Source organism: Sorex fumeus, unplaced genomic scaffold (genome assembly GCF_029834395.1).
Source record: "Sorex fumeus unplaced genomic scaffold, SorFum_2.1 ptg000122l, whole genome shotgun sequence".
NCBI classification, from domain to species: domain Eukaryota; kingdom Metazoa; phylum Chordata; class Mammalia; order Eulipotyphla; family Soricidae; genus Sorex; species Sorex fumeus.
In genome coordinates, this window is record NW_026606179.1 from 17,116,665 (window position 1) to 17,131,846 (window position 15,182).

Genomic DNA, 15,182 nt, shown 5'->3' on the forward strand with positions numbered 1-15,182 from the left:
CCAATATTCCCCACGATACCTCCACAGACCGCAAATGTGCACTCAGTCTGATGGAGGAATCCTTAACCATGTTTGGATCACTTCTGAACTACCAAAATACCACGGATGATCTTTGTGTCCTGGGGTTGGAGCGATAGCAAAGTGGTAGGGCGTTTGCCTTGCATGCAGCCAACATGGCCGACCCGAGTTCGATTCCTCCACCCCTCTCGGAGAGCCCGGCAAGCTACCGAGAGTATCTCGCCGGCACGGCAGAGCCTGGCAAGCCACCCGTGATGTATTCGATATGCCAAACACAGTAACAACAAAATCTCCAATGGAGACGTTACTGGGCCCACTCGAGCAAATCGAGCTCTATCTTTGTATCCTATAAACTGTCCTTGTATTTAATCAAAGGAACTATCTGGACCTGCACACAAAATTTTGCTGACTTGAGAACCTCAGGAATGTCCATGGTTTCCAGGTCACCTGATGTTAAGAACCCCACTGTCGGAACTGAAAAGCATTTAGAAAATGTGACTTAAATATGAACTCAAAGACACGCTGCTGGGGGCTGGAGTGACAGCACAGCGGGTAGGGAGTTTGCCTTGCACGCGGCCAACATGGGTGACACAGGTTCAATTCCCAGCATCCCATATGGTCCTCCGAGAACCGCCAGGAGAACCGCCAGGAGCAATTCCTGAGTGCATGAGCCAGGAGTAACCTCTGAGCATCGCCGGGTGTGACCCAAAAAAAGCAAAAAAAAAAAAAAAGGCACGTTGCTGGGAAGTCAGAACCTACCTATTCTGTAGCCAACAACAGTTACCTTATGCAGGCCATAAGTTAGAACATGGGTGGACCGAGGCACAGGGCTGAAGTCAGCTAATCACAGGCACACAGAAAGGAAGTGGAAGAGCTGCATTCAAGCCCTGGTCTGTCTGGCTTAAAAGTCCATGCTCTTAGATAGCCTTGGGTTGCTGATACACCAGGACTATACCTGGATTACAGCCCCCAGACTCCATGACAGGCTGGGAGAATTATGGTGGAAAGAATCGAAGAACTGAGAGCTAGGTGTGGTGACACCAGTTCAAATTCCTGACACCATGATGGTCCCATGAACACGACCAAGAATAGTCCCTGATGCTGCTGGGCATAAGTGCCCCCTCCCCCCACCCCCCGTAGGGGGGAAAAAATGGTCCCTGCTCTCTTAGAAGGGCAGAAGTACCTGATCGAGGATATAGTTGCGTTTCTTGCGGGCAGCAATCTGGATGAGGCGGTTGAGGCACTGAGTGGCCTGCTGGATTAGAACGTCCCAGCGGCCAGCGTAGTTCCGCTGTCGTCGTAGACCCATTACCTGTGAAGGAAAATTGGTGAGAGGTAGATAGTCCTCACAGGGAAACACTGGGGTGGGGTGGGGAAGATGGCTAAGAAGCCAAAGGCCACCCTTACCCGCATCTTATCCATAATGGCATTGGTACCCAGGATGTTATACTTCTTGGAAGGGTTGGAAGCTGCATGCTTGATGGCCCACGTGGTCTTGCCAGCAGCAGGCAGGCCCACCATCATTAGAATCTGTGAGAACAAGATGAAGGCGGTATATAGGATGGCAGGTTGGTGCCACTTGGACTTGCTGGTGACCATGAGTGTGAGTAAGACCCCATGGGCCACCTCTGGGAAATAAAGCCCTAACAGCAGCTATCTTGGTGCTGCAGCTGGAATCAAAACACTGAGACTTGTCACTCTCTTCATTCACTTACAGCGGAAGAGGAAATCAAGCACTATTACTATCATAAGCATTTCCAGTTGTTTGGCACGGTTCTATGACTGTCACCAGGGAAAGGCCCAGGAAAAGTTGTACACTGGTGCTGGTCCAGAGTGGACATAAGAACTGGGAGAACTGTCCTGCGTATGAGAAAAGATGGAGGCTTCTAAGGACATATATCTCATCTCACCTGGCAAACACTAGATGCAATGTAATGAAAGCTCAACACAAGAGGAATAGTCATTTCTAAGTTTGGTGGGGGTGGAGAAATAGCAGAGAAATACCGTGGCTTGACTCCCTGGCGCCGCATATGATCTCCTGAGTACCACCTGATTTCTAAGTACCACTGGATGTGACCCAAAAACCAGGGAAAAAAAAAAGAGTGGGGCTGGAGATGCTCCAACGGCCAAGTGCATGCTGGGCAGAAGGACGTCCAGATTTGAGCCCTTGCACTACAAGCAGTGACTATCCAGCACAAAGCCAAGATATTAAATCACAAAACAAAATTTGAAGTGTTCAGGTGGTAGGGAAAAACCTACAAAATAATGTTGAGTGAAAAAGGCAAGACTGCAAACATTCATATGGTAAGATCTTAAATACCAATGTGGTTGACATAAAGAAGATACCTCGCCAAGGACAAAACACAGGGAAATTCTAAATTTTCCAAAATAATTAACATATATTCCATCACAGACTGTTCCTGCTACTGACAGAGCGCTGTGGCGTGGAGGGCGGCCCTGTACAACCTCCTTCAAGAGCACACTTGACAGGAAGCACCTGTGCCTGGGTTCTGAGTGCATGAAGACGCAGTGCAGCCATTTCTTTTGGAAGGGCTCCAGGATTCAGTCTCTGTCCTGAGCCCCCGCCCCCGACTCTTTCTTAACCCAGGCCCCACTGCTCCTCCCCCGCCTGGCACTCTCAGAGCCTTTCAACTGTGTCTAGCTCTGCGGAGTCTGGAGGGAGAGGCTCCTGGCCATGAGGTTCCTCAGACCCCAGCTGGCTGTGGGGCCACCACCCCAGCCCAGAGAGGTGGTGCCCCACGCAGCCTCCCAGGCCTACTCACCTCACACTCGGCCTTGCTCTTTGGTCCAACAGTGCCCCGGATCCGCTCACCCAGAGGAAGGTGCTGGATGAAGGTGAAGCCTGGGAGGACGGAACAGTAGGGCTCGGCTCGCTGCCCGAAGTTGAACTCCACGGCACAATTCTTCACCAGGACATGTGGGAAGAGGGCCTGACCTCCCAAGGCTTCCTTCTGGATTCGGAAGGCAATGCCCATCCACTTCCCATTCTTGGTGAAGGAAAGTTCCACGTCATTCCCACATTCAAAGTCCTGGGAGAGAAAGCCAAAGGAGTACCAATGCTCAGCTTACAGCACTGGGGCCATGCAAATAACAGACATAGGCCAGGGATACGGAGTCAGCCCCCAGATCAAATGGCATTCTTTCCTAACTGAACACACCACCCAAAGCATTCCTTGCCAAGGCCCCAAAGTTGGTGGATGTAAAGTGTGATTTTAGGATGTTCTCCGTCTTAGGCCTACCCCAAGACGATGATGGAAAAGGTGACCCTGCCACCCTTAGCCCCACAGGGCTAAGGCAGGACACACATAAGTCAGGCAGGCTTCCCATACTAAGTCCAGTCTACAAACAGATCATTAGTTCCCCATCTATTCCCCACTCTTCCTGGGGCAACAGGCTGTGATGATCTGGCTTGAGGGAGTGCAGGCAGGACCTAGTTGGGGAATCAGACAAGGACACTCACACAGAAGTTCCTGAGGAGCGGACTGGTTGGCTAAGTTCTAAATAATAAACGGAAACATGCCATTTGTAGTGGGAGGAGAAAATCCTATACATAAAGAAAAATGTTATTTGGACATAATTGCCATGGTCAACAGAGGGCCAGACTGGCTAAAGTAGAGTCTTGAGCAATTTTAGGTATAGGCAAAAAGCCAGGCAGGAGGCACATTCACTCATTTGACTCTTCTTCCTACTGAGCAGCAGAAGTTCAGTGGTGAAGACTGTGCTCTGGATGGCAGACTATCTCAGTTCTACCACTGACTTGATCTTTGATTTCCTTATGAAAAAAAAAAAAAAAAAAAGAAACGATCGGGTTCTATATTCCAGAGGGCTGTTGGAAGGATTAAGTGGGTTAGTACATTTCCTTCACAGCAAGCACACATGAATGTGAGTGTTCGCTCCAGATGCCTTGCTACAGTGGTAGAAAAGAGACACAGCCCCAGCCTTCTGAGTATAAGGGGTTCTCTATTACCCTAGGAGCTTGGACTTCAGGCTAATGGCAAGAAAGAACCTTCTGCTTCATTTCAAATAAAGAACTGGCCTGTCAGAAACATCACTTTTTAAATGCAGGGTTAAAGTTTACAAATTGTAAACTTAATTAATCTCCCTTAATTAGGGAGAGATCGGCAATGGGATCAGGTAGTGTACTAAAGCCAATACAAGGTGTGGACAATCTTATCCAACAGGGAGACAACGTCCTAGGAGCAGCTCTCCAAGAAGGGGTCAAATTCCTTCCCTCAAGAAGCTTCTCCACTCCTGAGGCCAGAGTGATATTACAGCACGTAGGGTGCTTGCCTAGGACGCAGTCAACCTGGGTTCAATCCCCAAACCCCACCTGGGATACCCTATTTCGTCCCCAAGCCCACCATGAGTGATCCCTAAGTGCAAAGCCACAAGTAAGCCAGGGTGTGGCCTCAAAATCAAAATCAAAAAAGCTTTCCTCCTTCCCTCCTCTGTGCTCCCAGGATGCAATTCCATACTGTTCCTCACATGAATTTGCTCCTACAGCCCACACAGCTGAACATCATGCAGGTCAGACAGGCTAACATTTGCAACACGCTCATAGAAAGTCACACTCAGCTTCTAGGAATTAATGCCATTACAGTCACCACTGCCATTACTGTCACCACTACTATACTGCTATAATCCTACAAGAATACAGAACTGCATGTGACAATGGATTCCACTAGAAAGTGAGAGAAGCTCAACGAAAAAGTTGCCACAAAGGTGGGGACACAGATCCAAAGAATACAGGGTTACACCAGGGGTGGGGTCGGGGTGGGGGTAAAGAACTGCAGCACTGACTTCCAGCAGTGAAACCAGGCAAAGGGATACCTGCAGCTGATCATCAGGGAGAATGATTAGGTAAATGAAAGACATAAACCAGAAGTTCACTAGTAGAGGACTGATTATATAGCATGAAAACCCAGACTCAGAACAACAGTAAAAACCAAAGACATTCTCGGTATAAAAAGCTCTCCACAGGGGCTGGAGCAATAGTACAGAAGTAAGGTCCTTGTCTTGCACAGAGCCAACTCAGATTTGATTCCAGGAATCCCACAGTTCCCCAAGCACTGCCAGGAGTGATTCCACAGTACAGAGAGAGGCAGGAGTAACCCTTGATCATCACTGGATGTGGTCCCCAAAACAAAATCAGAACATCTCTACAATAAATAAACTGAGAAAGAGGCAGAGCAACATGCTTAATATGGGATCTTTTGTATAAAGGAATTCACATATGTGTTTGTGTGTGAGAAGGCATGTACAGAGTAAAGTCTATTTGCTTTTGGAGCAGAACTAGCTGGGCTCGGAGGCTGTTCCTAAAAGCATTGGGAAGCATGTGTGCTAGGGAGAAAGGCTCCATACACACAGAGTATGTGCTTAGCCTCCTGAGCCATTTATCCAGCCACCAAAGGGGAGGGCTGAACAACTACACTGCAAGACTTTTTATAATTCCAGATCAAGAAGGAAATCGTGAGCTTCTTAACAATGAGAAATGTTTTGAGGGCCAGACAATACAGTGGATAGGGTGCTTGCCCTTCACACGGATGACCAAGGTTTAAGTCATTGGCACACCATATAGTCCCCAGAGCCAGCCAGAAGTAATTCCTGAACATAAAGCCAGTAGTAACCCCCCAGCACCGTTGGAGGTGGGCCAAAAATAAAAATTCAAAACCAACAGCCCCTTACCGCCAAAACCACAAAGTTTTTTATTATAAGATAAGATCCTGAAAGATCAAAGGCGAATATTTCTGACTCTAGGAAAGGACAGGAGAACACAACATATGAAACTGACTGCACACAACTCTAAATAGGTCTGGAATTTAAATGCAGGTGATGGCATGATTATCAATGTGAAACCGGAGTTTGTGACAGGCAAAAGCTTCACTGTGAGCTACTACACTGAAGAATTATAGGTCAGAGAAAATGGTACAGCCAATGTCAAGCTGAACATTTCTTCTGATGAAAACATAAGGCTTGTAAATTAGAAATGTCAAATCAGAAAGAAAAAGTGTGTATGCGTACAAACGTGAGGAAGGGAGAGAAATCAAAAGCAAAAGAAAATAGTCCCTCTCCTTTCTGGGGCTTTGTGGCCTGTGTACAAACACCTACAATTTCCAGTATTAAATAGCAAGTAATGAGCATTCAGGATGTACCAGACAGTCTTACAATTCTTTTATTGGATTTTCCTAATGACCCTCACACAGGCAGGAGGCGCAATCTCATCTTGAGAGGGAGAGACAGAGGTGCTATGTTGCCCAGGGTTGTGGCTAAAAGCACAGACACTAACAGTCATAACTCCTAGCATCTCAGGGATGGGTACCCTCTTCTGTTCTGTACCCCATCCCGGACTCCTGAGGGCAGAGCACTGTAGGAAGCTTGGGTCACTGGATGTGAGATGAAGAGAGAGCAGCTTTGGAACGGGCTGGTGCCAAGACGGGACAAGAGCCAACCCCACTGTCAAGAACAGATAAACTTTCTCCTAGTAGAGAGCAGAAAACGTCTTGGGTTTGATTAGAAAATGTTACTCTGGTTTCTAGGAACTTTTAGGAAATAGGTTTGCACTTATATTCCCTGCTTTGTTTTTCCAGGATGCTAGAAAAGACCAGAGAGGGGCAGAATGGCAGAGTTTTGCACAAAATGACAGCAAACATTTCAGTGTATCAGAGACAATGGGGTATGGTGAGAGTGGCTGGAGATGGGCGGACAATGGACAGAGGCAATTCTGAAAAAGAAACCTGCAGGTCCACCTGATGGGACCAACACTGGATTCTGCCAACTCCCACCGGCTGCTGGCACTCACCGCAAAGCAGCCAATCACATCATTCTCTGCAAACTTGTCTCCGTAGTTCTCAAATCGGCTATTGGTGGACTTCTTCCCAGTGCCTCCATAGCCATAGGAGAAAGGCTCCTCGCCTGATGGGAGAAATAGGCAAAGGCAGGTTAAACCTGCGATGGTCACAACAGCCTTCATGGCTGCCACATTCAACTGAAAAAAAAAAAAATCATTCTGACCTAGTTTCAATAATCAGAGAGTTGGGGGAGGGAGGGATGTAAAGAAGATCCCCTTGAAGGAAGTCCTTTCTTACGGAGAATTCCCAAGGGCTTAATACAATTAGGTATTAAGTCTGGGAGTAGGAGCTGAATAAACAGAACTGCTCAGAAAGGGAGAATCTGGAAAGAAAGGGAGGCGAGGAAGAGAGGAAGGGGGATGGAGGAAGACAATCTTCCCTGTCATATTCAATGTGCAACTGAGTCAGCTAATAGCAACAATTTTTGGTGAAGGAAACTGGTAGAAGGTCAGAGACTAGTCAGAGACTCATCCCTAGGAAAGGTACCAGATTTCCTCAGACTAAAGTGATCTGAGACACCAGGAGCCATGGATGAGCCAGATGACATGAAGATCACTGGCTAGAAACCCAAGGGGCATCAAGCTAGAAGTACACAATCTGCAAGTCTACGAGCATGAATTCTAGATGGATCTTCTAGAAACAGATGTGTGACTGGAGCTTCCCAACCTTTCTATCCCTTTCTATCTTATATCAGCTAGCTACCACTGATCTCCAAATTGAGACAAAGATAAAAATGAGATGCCCGTGTAGCTGAAATCAAAGTGCTAAGACTCATAGAAACAAAAATCACACACCCGTTTTGATCATTTCTTTAAAGATCAGCAAGCAGTCTACTTCAAAGGCAGCAAGAACAATTTCATACTAAAGTTTGTAGAAATATAGCTGCTTTGCAGCAAACACTACAATCAACTGAAACTATCAAACTTTTATAAATAAGTGACATTATGTAATGAAAAATTATTGCAGTGGTCAAATGCTATACTTTATAAAAACATGCCCGTATTAAAAAAAAAAAAACTATTAGGTCACACAATAGGATGTTCTGTGTGACCCAGTTTGATATACAAAGAACAAAGAAGACTCTTCAGAAGACCAGATAAAAATATTCACAATGGTTGGTTATCTGTAGGTTTAGAAGAGATTTTCTTTTTCCTCTCTCTGTACAGCAAGATTTTTTTTAATTTTTAATTTTTCTCTTTTTTGAACCTTGGATATTACTCCTGGCTCTGAACTCAGGAATTACTCCTGGCGGTGCTCAGGGGAACATACAGGATGCCAGGGATCAAAACTAGGTCGGCCGTGTGCAAGGCAAACAACCTCCCAGCTGTACTATTGGTCCAGCCCCTAGCATGATTTTTTAAATAAGAAGTATATACCATGTCCCTAAGTAATACGACCAAGACAGAAGGTCTCAATATTTGATAAACAAAATCAGTCATTTGGGATCAAGTCAATGACGCTTGGGGCCTATTAAAATTTAAGCTCTCTAGAAGCCGGCCTTGAATGCTGAGGGAAAAGGCAGCTCAGATAGAGAAGGGGCCGCCAAGTAAAGGGTGCTAGGAGGGCCCGCTTGGGATGGGAGATGCAGACCGAAAGTAGACTACAAATCGAACACAAAGGCCACTTAGTACCTCTACTGCAAATCACAACACCCAAAAGGAGAGAGAGAACAAAAGGGAATGCCATGCCACAGAGGCAGGGTGGGATGGAGGGGATGGGGTGGGGGTGGGGGTGGGGGTAGGGATGCCGAGATCATTGATGGTAGAAAATGGGCACTGGTAGAGGGATAGGTACTCAACCACTGTATGACTGAACGCAAGCACGAAAGTTTGTAAGTTTGTAACTGTACCCCAGTGATTCACTAATAAAAAATAAAAAAATAAAATTTAAGCTCTCAAAAGTGACAGCCCCCAGCACTGCTGGCATGACCCCAGCTGTGCTGCAATGCTGAGGAAATCCTTGGCACACTGACTGAAAAGTGCAGAAAGGCACCAGGCCTCTAGGTCTTTTGGCCACAGCTTCTGAGCAACTCCTCCTCTCCCAACAAAAGAAAAAAAAAAAGTAAGAACCTGTCAATGGATAGGCCCTGGTCAACAGCCTTCACCCTACTCATCTTTGCTTCTTATTTTGTTCCAGATTATGCCTTGGGCAGAAGATCCCAGGAGAGCCTAGTGGATTGCGGAACTGATTTTCAGTGGTCTGAATATGAGAAAAGATTTTTTTTTTTTAAAAAAAAGGAAAGAAAAGTTTCCTAAAATGAACTGTGAACCCTCTCCCATAAGTTGAAGGAAAAGACTTGATTCTCCATGGAAAAGTTGTTAGGTGACTCTGGCCACTCCAGCTGAATTTTGTCTGAATGTGTGAATGGCAAACACCTAATCCTCAGTACTGCCACCCAAGGCTAATAATTCTAACTCTGTTGCAAGTTCAAAGCTGGGAAGAAGCTTAGGAAGCTTGAGAATGCAGGGGCAGGGCAAACGGCTCCGTCCTCTAGACTGCATGGTTGCCCTCCCCTCACCTAGCTGGGTGCTGCAGGAGTCCAGGGACCAGCCAATGCGAACAACGTGTGGGTCAGGCTCTGTAGATGGAAGGTGCTTCACGGAGATCTCCTCATTGATCTGGGGAAAGAGCACAAGAAAGTGCTAAGATCAATTCTCTGCAGGCTGGTCATTTATGAGGCAATATAGGAGGGAAGCACACAGGCATTAAGAATAACAGGTGAAGAAAAAAAATGGGGTGGGGAATGGAGATGAACTGTGGCAGAGCACACATCTAGCATGTGTGAGACCCTCATGAATCCCAGGGCCACACGCACATGCTACCGCAACATCTAGCCACTGCTGGGTAGAGCCCTGCTAAGTCAGAACTAAACATGTACTTTATCACAGTATATTCCTGTGTGTGTATACACACATGTACATGCTCAAAAAGATATATAGTGTGGCACTATTTATTTACAAGAAAATCAATAAGGTATTGGCTTCCATTATGGCACACCTATGCAAAAGAAGGTGACTTGGCAGTTAAAAAGGCTAAGGCAGGGCTAATGGATAAGTTTGGAAAAAAATCCCAGGTATAGTGTCAAGTCAAAGGAACAAAACAAATGCCCTGTGACTTAACCTTTTAACAAATACAGCCTCATACCCTGCCAAATAACCACACTTAATCTGTATTTGCAGCTTTTGAAAAGATACTCTCTTTCACTAACTCTTTAATACATATTATTAACATTTTAACAACTCCCAAGCCAGAAACTAGCCTATAACTGATAAGAAAGTATTGTCAGGAGCTGGAAGATAGTGTAGTGGGGGAGGCATGACCTGCATGTAACTGAACTGGGTTTCATCCCCCACATCCCAAAACCCAAGGAGATCCCTGAGCAAACAGCCAGGAGTAAGCCCTGAACATTGCAGGGTATGACACAAAAAACAAAATCCCAGAAAATGGTACAGTCCCTTAGCTTTTCCCTAAAACTGTGGGCTGGGACCCCATATAGAGTCATCTAACTGAACTGGGGGGAGAAGAGGAGAGTTCCACAAAAAATCTGGCATCAGAGTGTTTCTGAATAGGCAAAGACCAAAAATTAACTCAAAAATCAACGATGGGGGCCAAGGGGAGGCCTGGTCAATCCTTGGAGCTACATGGTCACAAAGACAAAAAAATTAACCATGTTAATTCTGAGGGAACTCTATATTGTACTGCATTTGTGAAAAGGTGAAAAGGGGTGGCATGTGGGAAAAGCTTAAGAAACCCTGGGGCTGGAACGACAGCACAGCGGGTAGGGCATCTGCCCTGCACACGGCCGACCCAGGTTCGATTCCCAGCATCCCATACGGTCCCCCGAGCACCACCAGGAGTAATTCCTGAGTGCATGAGTCAGGAGTAACCCCTGCGCATCTCCAGGTGTGACCCAAAAAGAAAAAAAAAACCCAAAAACCTTCTCAGATAATAACCATAATAACTTGGGGTGGAGAGAAAGTAGAGGGCAAGGTGCTTGGTTTTGCATTGGCCAATGTGGTTCAATCCCCAGCACATGGCCTCTTAAGCACCATAGAAGTAACACCTGAGCAACGAGGCAGGAGAATCCACTGAGTAATGCCAGGTACAGAAGAAACTCCCCCCCCCCCCCCCCAACAACAACAACAACAACAACAATAAAACCAAACCCAAAAATGATAGCCTTAGGTCTCAGCTTCTACCTCTGTGGGGAATTAAAGGCGCCACTGGCAGAGCTTGGCACCATATCTAGTGCATGCACAGTGCTCTAGAAATATCAGCTATCAGAACTAAGTCTGGAAATATGAAGGACATAAGGAAATTGCTAACCAGTTATTTTTAGAAGGTAAGATGGGGAAAGTGGGAAGGTGTTGAGTATAACCTGCTTTTTTACCCAATAGGTTTTAGTGCTGGCTGAACTTTATTAGATGAGTATACAGCATTTTCATAAAGCTTGACACAGAGATAATAATAGAAAAAGGCCTGTCAGAATGGAACTTTTCTTTGCCCACTTTTCCCGTGTGTGTGTGTGTGTGCGCGCGTGTGCGTGCGCGCGCACAGGTGCATATGTATCAGGAATGAACTCAGAGCCTTATACTTGCCAAGACTGTGCTATATCCTTTTTCTACATCCCTGACCCTCACTGACCTTCCAATAGTTTAGTTTCTGCCCACCTGTGGTGCTATGGGTTTGAATTCAGGGCCTCACACATGCGCAAGCCATATCCCTATCCTCATCTCCTCATAACTCATAGCGGCTGAGTCCATTCTTCTGAGATCACTGTCAAACTGCTCCTTTTCCAGATCAACTAAGACTAGCAGAGCTCAAAAGGCTGGATAACATGCTTTGTACGCAGTAGCCCCAAGCTCAGTATCTGGTGCCACCTGATCCCTGTACACTGCAGGGGGTAGAGTAACCGCTGAGTACTGCTGCACTAGCCCTGAAACCAAACTGAGTAATGTGAGGCAGATAGCTCCAAGGGCTGAAGTGCACGCAGGAGGCCCGGATTCAATGCCCTACACCCCATGAGTCCCCTAAAATGGAGCTGGGAATAGCTCCTGAGAACTGCCAGGTGTGGCCCAAAATCCAAATGAATGAATGAAATGTCACCCCCTAGATTGTGTGGCTATATATCTGAGGGTTAAATCCCACCAGGCAATAATGTGCTCATTGAACCAATGTTACCCAGTCTTGCTTTTTCAGATGCAGCATTTGTCAATCAGGTATCTAAAATTTCTGTCTGCTTGGTTACAAAGTCTATGTGCAGTCAAATCTCTTCTGCAACCTTGTGCTAACCAAGATAACTAATGACAGGTTATTCCAAAGGATGGACCTGTTTTTTGCCCGTAGTCCCTCTGCTATTCCCACTCACCTTCATCTCAAAGCACACACGGCCTCTTCTGACACCATAGCTGGCACGGGCTCCTGACCACAGGTATGCAAAGCCCTCGATTGTGAGTGGATAGCCACTACTCCGATCTCGGGCCACCTTGAAATGCAGGTCACAGTTATCTGTGAAGGAGAAAGTCTGTAACTAGCTGGTGTTTTCAAGATCTCAAGGTGTGGAGGACATAACTCACTGGTCAGCTGCCTAGCTCACATTCATGAGGTCCTGTGCTGAACCCCCAGCACCATTAAGCAGACATGGTAAGTGGTAAGTTTCACAAGAACATTTGATCAGGAAAACCACTCTGAGACTATAGGGGCAGAACTGAGAAACCAGCTACACTCCTCAGTCATGCTGGAATCCAGCACCTCTCAAGTGGCCTGCAGTTGGTCAGGGCAGACACTCCACACAGGAACTTTAGTCTTCATCTGCCTGAAGTCAAAGGACAGTTTTTGGGGGCTCTACAAACTGGATAACTGCCTTTTGAGACAATGCACACATGCTAGGGAGGAATAAAGTCTATATCTCAACTTCAAGGTTCTACGATTTAAAGGAAAAGCTTCTCCCCACCACCATACAATTCAACTGGAAGCCTGCTACAAACAGATGCAGAGGAAACTGACTGGCCCCCTCCTATCTGCTGGGCACTACCGTGCAAATTCACTATAATTCCCACCTTCTTGTTTGTTTTGTTTTTGTTTTTGGGGCCACACCCAGCGCTGCTTAGGGGTTATTTCTGGCTCTGTGTCCAGGAATCACTCCTGGCAGTTCTCGGGGGACCACATGGGATGCTGGGGGTTGAACCAATGTTGGCCATGTGCAAGGCAAGTGCCCTCCCTGCCATACTATCGCTCTGGCCTCCACCTTCTCTCATTGAACAAAGATCTCCCCGACATGGGCTGGAGCGACAGTACAGCAGGTAGGGCGTTTGCCTTGCACGCGGTTGACCTGGGTTCCCAGCATCCCATACGGTCCTCAGAGCACTGCCAAGAGTGATTCCTGAGTGCAAAGCCAGGAGTAATCTCAGTGCATCACTGGGTGGGACCCAAAAATCAAAAAATAAATAAAAAAGCATTATTTAAAAAAAAAAAAAAAGATCTCCCCCACTCTTAAAGAAGACATTTAGGTTTCCAGAGTCTGTCCTGACCATGCCAGCTATGAGGCTCTCTTGAGATTGGGCATTTGACCTGCTGCAGCACTGCCATTCAATCCCTTTAAAATACTTAGCTTAGAGCCGGAGCAATAATGAAACAGGGAGGGCAATTGCCTTGCATGCGGCTAACCCGGTTTCAACCACCAGCATCCCATATGGTTCCCCAAGCAACACCAGAGTGATTCATGAGTGCAGAGCCACGATTAACCTGAGCACTCCCAGATTATGACTCAAAAAGCAACCCCCCCCCCAAAAAACCCCAAACCAAACAAACAAAAACCCTCAGTTTTACTCTGGCTAGATTTTTTTTTTTTGGCTTTTTGGGTCACTCCTGGCTCTGCAGTCAGGAATTACCTCTAGCGGCGCTCAGGGGACCATATGTGATGCTGGGAATCAAACCCGGGTCGACCACGTGCAGGGCAAATGCCTTACCCGCTGGGCTATCGCTCCAGCCCCCTGGTTAGAATGTTTACTGTCATCTTATAAGTGCCAGGTATTGAATTCAGGGCCTTGGTGTGTAAGGTAAGTGTCTGAGGCACTTCCCTGCCCCTTGTCCCTGTACCAAGCACTCTGGTTAGATTTTTGCGTCTTCACACTCTCCTGATTGATGGAAGGGACTATATATGCAATGTCTATGTTTTGAAGGCATTTAGCCACTGCATGAACTGCTATTAACTTTCTGCTACGTGGCCAAGTTATGTTTGCAAACTTGTATGGGTTTTGGGAAGCATCTGGAAATTCAGGTTCACAAGCCCTAGCACTTAGCTCTCTGGAAGTCTCCATGAGAGAGGCCTTCCATAAACCATTCCCCAAAGAGTTTAGATGCAGTCAAGGGGAAAGCCACTTAGCCAGTAGGAAAGGACACAGGGACAGAGAGCAGGCTGACCCATGAATATCTCCGAGGACAGAGAAGAACTACCAGATGGTAAGTGCGGATGGGGACCAAAGAGTGCAGTCTCTCCAGTAGCACTCAGGTTCCCTTCCTGACAACCTCGGCGCACAGGGCAATCTGAGTGTTTCTATCTATTTTCTGACGGGTGTCACTGAAATCTGAGATGTTAGGACAGGATTATTCCTCCCTGAAGCTCAGAGAAGTAAAAAGACTTGCCCAGGGTCCCACAGCTAGAGTCGCGGGTAGATCTTCTGTCTCCAAACCAGCACCCTTTCTCCAAAGCGCTGCCATTTCTCACATCAGGGCTGACACTGACTCTGGATGGTGCTGAGCAGGGATTCTTGGAAGGTCAAGGCCGTTTCCCAACACTAACCAGAAGGCTGAATCGGACAGGTACTCCCAGGACTCACATGTGTCAATGGCAACAAGGGTGTCATCAAAGTCATCTTCATCCTCTTCAGCAGGAGGCTGAGGAGAGCGGCCCCTGTGTCAGAAAGAGGGGTTAGTTCCCATAGTAACGGCCGAAGGGCAATGAAGAGAAGCCTGAATTTACAAAGTCTTCAATTTCTTCCTACAGAGGTTAGCAAATGAACTCTGGAAGCCGACGTTCTTGCAATGAGAGCAATGTTTGTTAACTCCTAGAGTAGGGGACAGGGGATACAGAACATGTGTTGAATGGCCCCTTATTAGAATAATTAATAGCTTTTTCAAAATGGATTCTGGGGGCAAGAGCAACAGTACAGCAGGTAGGGTGTTTGAGCCCCAGCACCCCATAAGGTACCCTGAGCATTGCCATGAGTGATCTCTGAGTGATGAGCCAGGATTAAGCCCTGAGCACCACTGGGTGAGGCTCAAAAACAAACAAAA

General features: G+C 46.7%; 1 protein-coding gene across 6 annotated transcripts in view; it reads right to left on the minus strand.

Annotated features, from left to right (window-relative positions):
* Nucleotides 1-15,182, minus strand: part of HNRNPUL1 (heterogeneous nuclear ribonucleoprotein U like 1) — a 37,984-nt gene that overhangs the window by 12,437 nt on the left and 10,365 nt on the right. For all 6 annotated transcript variants that reach the window (XM_056136767.1, XM_056136765.1, XM_056136766.1 and 3 more), the window contains exons 4-10: nucleotides 14,726-14,799; nucleotides 12,256-12,395; nucleotides 9,406-9,505; nucleotides 6,839-6,951; nucleotides 2,802-3,068; nucleotides 1,426-1,548; nucleotides 1,202-1,330 (exon numbers count right to left, since the gene is read on the minus strand). In XM_056136767.1, the coding sequence (XP_055992742.1) occupies nucleotides 1,202-1,330; nucleotides 1,426-1,548; nucleotides 2,802-3,068; nucleotides 6,839-6,951; nucleotides 9,406-9,505; nucleotides 12,256-12,395; nucleotides 14,726-14,799 (946 nt within the window). The remainder of the gene's footprint in view (nucleotides 1-1,201; nucleotides 1,331-1,425; nucleotides 1,549-2,801; nucleotides 3,069-6,838; nucleotides 6,952-9,405; nucleotides 9,506-12,255; nucleotides 12,396-14,725; nucleotides 14,800-15,182) is intronic.